General features: G+C 38.2%; 2 protein-coding genes across 2 annotated transcripts; both read left to right on the forward strand.

Moving 5' to 3' along the window:
* Positions 1 to 1,483: 1,483 nt before the first annotated feature.
* LOC134241293 (uncharacterized) lies at positions 1,484 to 2,106 on the forward strand. Its single transcript, XM_062723363.1, has 2 exons — positions 1,484 to 1,751; positions 1,901 to 2,106. The coding sequence occupies exons 1-2, from the start codon at positions 1,484 to 1,486 to the stop codon at positions 2,104 to 2,106; spliced, it is 474 nt and encodes a 157-aa protein (XP_062579347.1).
* A 335-nt stretch (positions 2,107 to 2,441) lies between these two features.
* On the forward strand, positions 2,442 to 4,646 carry LOC134241303 (uncharacterized protein K02A2.6-like). The gene has a single exon (XM_062723373.1). It carries the CDS (start codon positions 2,442 to 2,444, stop codon positions 4,644 to 4,646), a length of 2,205 nt encoding a protein of 734 aa, XP_062579357.1.
* Positions 4,647 to 6,564: the final 1,918 nt, after the last annotated feature.

Consider the following 6,564-nt stretch of genomic DNA (forward strand, 5'->3'; position numbering starts at 1 on the left):
AACTGTGAGCGACTCATTACAATTATTTTAAAAGTAGAAATCACTTTGACACATTGCAAGGAATAAACATTGAAAGTTTCAAAACGATTGCCTGCGTAGTTATTGAGAAAATCGAAATTAAAGAATTTTAATTTTCACCTGGTTTCCATGGCAATAATCGATTATTTGAAATTTTTAAATGCGAATCGCACAACTACAGATACTAATCATTAAAATAAGAAAAGTTTCATGACGAACGTTTAAGGGACCAGAGAGAACACTCTCGGACAAAATTTGTCGCTTTTTACAGGTTTCCATGGCAACGGTAGACATATTGAAACCGAACGACCTCACTGCACAACTACAACCAGTGATCGTCCTTTGAGGAAAGTTTCAGGAAGATTGTCCCAGCTGTCATGTATCTATAATTTACTAATTGACATTTTATATTCCGGATATCTATGTTCTGATTTATGATCATGTTTGGTTCTAAAAATAAAAATATAGTTGTTTCCGGTTTACAAATGGCTGCTTACATATGAACACGACATGGTGTCAGAAAGTGGCTGAAATCATATGTTTAGAGCGTCATCACAACTCGCAAAGTTTGCATTCCTCGACTTAATCACTCGAGAAAGAGAAATATGGAGTCTCTCATTGGCGCTACCCCGAAAATCGACTGGGAAAGTGGTGATCTTCCTGGAACATGGAAAAAATTCAAAGCTCACACAGAATTTATGTTCAACGGACCGTTGAAGAAAAATCCGAGGAAGAAAAATGTAACTACCTCATGATCTGGGAAGACGAAATAGGTAGGGATATTTACAGTACCTGGCACATAACAAATGATGAGAAAAAGAAACTAGAGACATATTACACGAAATTTCAGGCCTACTTTCAGCCGAAAAGTAACAAAGTGTTCTCAAGATACAAATTTCAGTGTAGAACTCAGCAAGAATATGAGACATGCGAAGAATTCGTTACAGTTCTAAAAGTTTTAGTGAAAGACTGTGGTTACACGAATCTGGATGAAATGATAAGAGACAGAGTAGTGTTTGGGGTACGTTCAGCCAAAATAAGAGAAAAGTTGATCACAACAGGAAGTGACCTGACGTTAGCACAGGCTATAGACATTGCGAATTTATATGAACTTTCGAGAGCTCAACTCAAAACAATGAATGAAGAACCTAAAGGAAATACCGTAGGTAATGTGACGAGTGAAGTGCACCGTATCACAGCAAAACAGTCGTTCAAAGGAGAACAATCAGACAATCAAAATTGTAGACAGTGTGGACATAGGAAGCACAAGCATGGTGAAAAGTGTCCAGCGATAGGCAAAGTCTGTTCAGGATGTGGAAAGAGAAACCATTTTGAACGTGTTTGTGAATCTAGTGCAACATATAACCGCACACGAGGTGGACATTATGCTCATAGAGGAAAACCAGCGCAGCGAGGAAAATTTCATGGAAAGCGTCCAGGAAAATCTTAGAGTCGCTCAGTGAACATGCCGGATGAATCCGACGAGAATGACTCGGACTGTCAAGATTCATTTTTCCTAGGAATGATCGACACTGGACATGTTGAAGTCAACACCATAGAAAATTGGATGACAACTTTACAGTTGAACAACACAGATGTACAGTTTCTCATGGATACAGGTCCAAAGTGTTATGTACTCACTAGAGACACGTATCACAAACTTAAGATGTCACCCCTAGAGAAACCGAAAGCTTCGCTAACATCTTACTCTGGACATAAAATCATAATAGATGGTATGACAACAATACCGTTGCAACATAATGGCCAAACTCATGCAGTAGAGTTTTGCGTTGTCAACAGAAATGAACAAACATTCTCGGAGCTGAGACTTGTTGTAAACTTGACCTACTGAGATGTATGAATTCTATTTCCTGCAAACTAGGATCTAACAAGGACAAACATCAGTCATCTGGAAAAGACATTTTGAGTGAACCTCAATATGCAGAGCTATTTGAAGGATTAGGATGCTTACCTGGACAGTACTCGATAAAGATTGATCCGTCGATCACACCTACCATTCATCCACCACGCAAGATACCCATCTCATTAAAAGACAAAGTTCATCAAGAATTACAGAGAATGGAATAGTTAGGAGTCATTGAACGACAGACAGAACCAACTCCGTGGGTGAACAGAATGACTGTTGTGAATAAAGGATCCAAAATCCGAATATGTATTGATCCCAGGGATCTCAACAATGCAATTCAACGTGAACATTTTCCATTACGAACTGTTGAGGATGTCATTGAGAATATGTCACAGGCCAAATACTTCACTAAATTAGATGCCGTTAGTGATTCTGGCATATCCAACTAGACGAAGTTAGTTTAAGACTTTGTACGTTCAACACACCATTCGGGCGATACCGATTCAAGCGTTTGCCATTTGGTATAAAGTCTGCATCCGAAGTATTCCAGAAAAACATGTCACACATGTTGGAGGACATTACTGGTGCAGAGGTCATCATTGATGATATTTTGGTTTGGGGATCATCGATTGAAGAACATGACCAGAGATTACGCCAAGTTTTACAGCGTGCGAAAGAGTATCACTTAAAGCTCAGTAGGCAGAAATGTGAAGTGCGTAAAACTGAAGTGAAATATGTAGGACAAGTACTTACCCAAAATGGAGTGAAACCGGATCCAGAAAAAGTGAGAGCTATTGTGATGATGCAGAAACCAGAAAATCGACAGGAACTACTTACCTTTCTAGGACTAGTTCAGTACTTAGGAAAGTTTCTTCCAAGAGTATCTGATGTAAGTGCATCACTACGCAAATTGACTGAAACTTCGTCAGGCTGTGAATGGAATTGGACAAAGGAACAAGATATCAGTTTTGAGACAATCAAGGCCATGATTACCAAAGCTCCGATCTTAGCATACTACAACCCAGGACTACCGCTAACACTCTCAGTGGATGCAAGTTCAAGAGGACTTGGTGCGACCATCTTACAACAAGGTAGACCCATTGCATATGCGTCAAGAGCACTGACAGCGTCTCAAAGAAATAACGCACAGATAGAGAAAGAGGCATTAGCAGTTGTCTTTGGATGTCAAAAGTTCCATCAGTACATCTATGGTAGATCAGTAACTGTAGAGTCCGACCATAAACCATTACAGTCCATTTTTCAGAAACTGCTCTTAGCAGCACCTTTGCGTTTACAAAGACTACTTCTAGCCGTTCAGAAATACGACTTAAAGCCTGGCAAACTTATGTTTGTTGCTGATGCTTTGAGTCGACACTATCTTGATGAAACCAGAGAAGAGTTGATACCTGAAGTTGATGTCAACAATATCACGCTCAACAGACACTTACCGATGTCACCTGATCGTTACAAGGAATTTCAACAAGAAACTTCTCAGGATCAAACATTACAACAGCTACTCAATACAGTACTGTTAGGATGGCCCAACACTAAACAGAGCTTACCATCAAACCTTCTTCCATACTGGACATTTCGGGATGAAATATCACATGTAGATGGACTACTGTTCAAAGGCAGTAAACTTATCATTCCAAAATCGATGCAGCAGAAAATGTTAGACTTGGTTCATGAATCTCATCTGGGTATCGTGAAGTGCAAGAGTAGAGCACGGGAATCTATATATTGGCCGGGCATGGCAGCACAAATAGAGGATAAAGTATCCCAGTGTATAACTTGTGCTGAAGTTCAGAATTCCAATCCAAAGGAACCAATGATGTGTACAGAGTTACCAGATCGTCCATGGTCCAAGATAGCATCTGACATTTTCGTATACAAGCAGAACCATTACCTACTCACTGTAGATTACTACTCGAAATGGCCAGAGATAATCATCTTAAAAGACCTTTCATCTCTACAAGTCATCAACTCGCTTAAAAGCATGTATTCCAAGTACGGGATTCCTGATGAGTTAGTATCAGACAATGGTCCTCAGTATGCGAGCAAGGAGTTCAAAGATTTTACCAAAGAGTATGGATTCACACATACAACATCTAGTCCATTGTATCCTAAATCTAATGGACAGGCGGAGAGAATGGTGCAGACTGTCAAGCGGCTTCTCAAGAAAAACACAGACCCTTACAAAGCGTTGATGGATTATCGCAACACAGAAATCCAAGGACTAGGACAGTCACCCTCACAGATGTTTCTAGGACGTCGTCTGAAAACAAACTTACCTATTGCAGCAGATCTACTTAGTCCTAAGGACAACAACATGCAGAAGAAACTACAAGCCAGACAGTTGCAGTACAAGAAATTTTATGATCGCACAGGAACTAAGAGTCTTCCGAATTTGGACACAGGAGATAACGTTATGCTACAAGATGGCAAAACATGGAGACACGCGACTGTGGAATCCAAACTACCACTACCAAAATCCTTTATCGTATCGTTTGATGGGAAAAAGTACCGTCGAAACCGCTGTATGCTGAAAAAGACGAATTCCGCAAAACCCACACAGGAAGTCAGTGAGTATTTCGATTTCCAGATTCCAGAGAGTAGTGCTGAAGAACATGTTCCGCTAAAGCAGTCTTCAGAGTCTCGCGAGTGCGCAAAACAAACTCCAGATGAAACCGTCAAAACCAGATCAGGACGTACTGTGAAAGTTCCATCCAAATTTGCAGACTATGTTATGCAACCAGTGTAAATGTAGTTTCATGTAAAATATCATGCATGTACATGTATATAAGTTTAATACCATTCAAAAGATTTTGTAAACTTCAAAGTTCAGTTCAGTCTTTACATGATTTCAATTTCAATACTCATTGACTGTTAAATGATTGCTTTGAAACTGATTAATTGTTAATTGATGTGATTATTGATTTAAAAAAGGGAGGATGTCATGTATCTATAATTTACTAATTGACATTTTATATTCCGGATATCTATGTTCTGATTTATGATCATGTTTGGTTCTAAAAATAAAAATATAGTTGTTTCCGGTTTACAAATGGCTGCTTACATGTGAACACGACACCAGCCATCTCCGAGAAACAGCCTGGATAAAAAAAACATGCGTACAATATCAATATGTCGTCCCCGACTTCGTTCGGGGCGACATAATAACTCATGAATTTTTCTCATCAATAACTCCTGAATTTTCCCCTTCAATTCGAGCATTTCTGCATTGCAGAAAGCTGATGTTTGTTATGAGATTATAAATCATGTGTAAACTTTCTCAGTTTAGTGGAATCATGTACATTTTCGGCGAGATGAATGTTTTGTATACAGTGGTGATCAAGGCTTTGCGAACCTGTAGGAGCTGATCAAAGGATTTATGAATGAATAAAAACTATGGAAATGACGTACCAATGTTTTTAATTTATACTTGCACTATCTAATGAAATGAATAATATACAAGTAATAGATATGCAAGAAAACCCGAAATGATAATAAATGCAGCTGACAATCGTTAATTTTTTTATATAGATAAAATAAAATATTTATAAATTCAAGAGACAAAACAGAAGGAGAATGAATGATGGCAAAATATCACATGACGGGAACTGAATTTTATGAATGAAGATTTTAAAACGTTACTTGTAAGTTGTATATGTTATATCTGTGTATTCTACCTGGCTGTGTGCTTCAAAAGGGGGGGGGGTCGTCTTGAACATAGTACATAGCCATAACGTTTGAACGGTAAGTGCTAGGGCTTTCGTATTTCAAATATGTAATCCTTGTGAAAAGAACTTTTATTGGACACGAAGAACTTTGACCCTTTGACCTAGACCTTGGAGAATCCATATGTACATCTTAACCTTTTTTTCTGTTTCGTTTCTATGACAACTGTGAGCGACTCATTACAATTTTTTTAAAAGTAGAAATCACTTTGACACATTGCAAGGAATTAACATTGAAAGTTTCAAAACGATTGCTTGAGTAGTTATTGAGAAAATCGAAATTAAAGAATTTTAACATTCCTCTGGTTTCCATGGCAATAATCGATTATTTGAAAATTTTAAATGCAAATCGCACAACTACAGATACTAATCATTAAAATAAAAAAAGTTTCATGACAAGCGTTTAAGGGACCAGAGAGAACACTCGCGGACAAAATTCGTCGCTTTTTACAGGTTTCCATGGCAACGGTAGACATATTGGAACTGAACGGCCTCACTGCACAACTACAACCAGAGATCGTCCTTTGAGGAAAGTTTCAGGAAGATTGTCCCAGCCATCTCCGAGAAACAGCCTGGATAAAAAAAACATGCGTACAATATCAATATGTCGTCCCCGACGGGGCGACATAATAATAATAGTGGAAAAGAAACAACAGAATCAGTAGAAGGTCTTCCGTTGGAGACGGAAGATCTTAATAATAACAAACAGAGTAAAAACAATATGTTCCCAAACTCCGTTTGGGGAAAATAATAATTTTAAATATAACTCGTAAGTTAAACAGAAAAAAAAACGAAGTGAAGCCTACAAATTAATAAAGGATGTTTACATTTGGTCGGTCTCTAACACTAAAAAAGAGGGGTTTTAAGTGTCACTTCATCATAAAAATAAGAGTACACTTCGAACACACGCTAATGTATTCATACTAATCGTACGCTTGATAG

This window comes from Saccostrea cucullata, unplaced genomic scaffold (assembly GCF_032062105.1).
Source record: "Saccostrea cucullata isolate Sc308-1 unplaced genomic scaffold, CSIRO_AGI_Scuc_v1 ctg13998, whole genome shotgun sequence".
Lineage (NCBI taxonomy): Eukaryota > Metazoa > Mollusca > Bivalvia > Ostreida > Ostreidae > Saccostrea > Saccostrea cuccullata.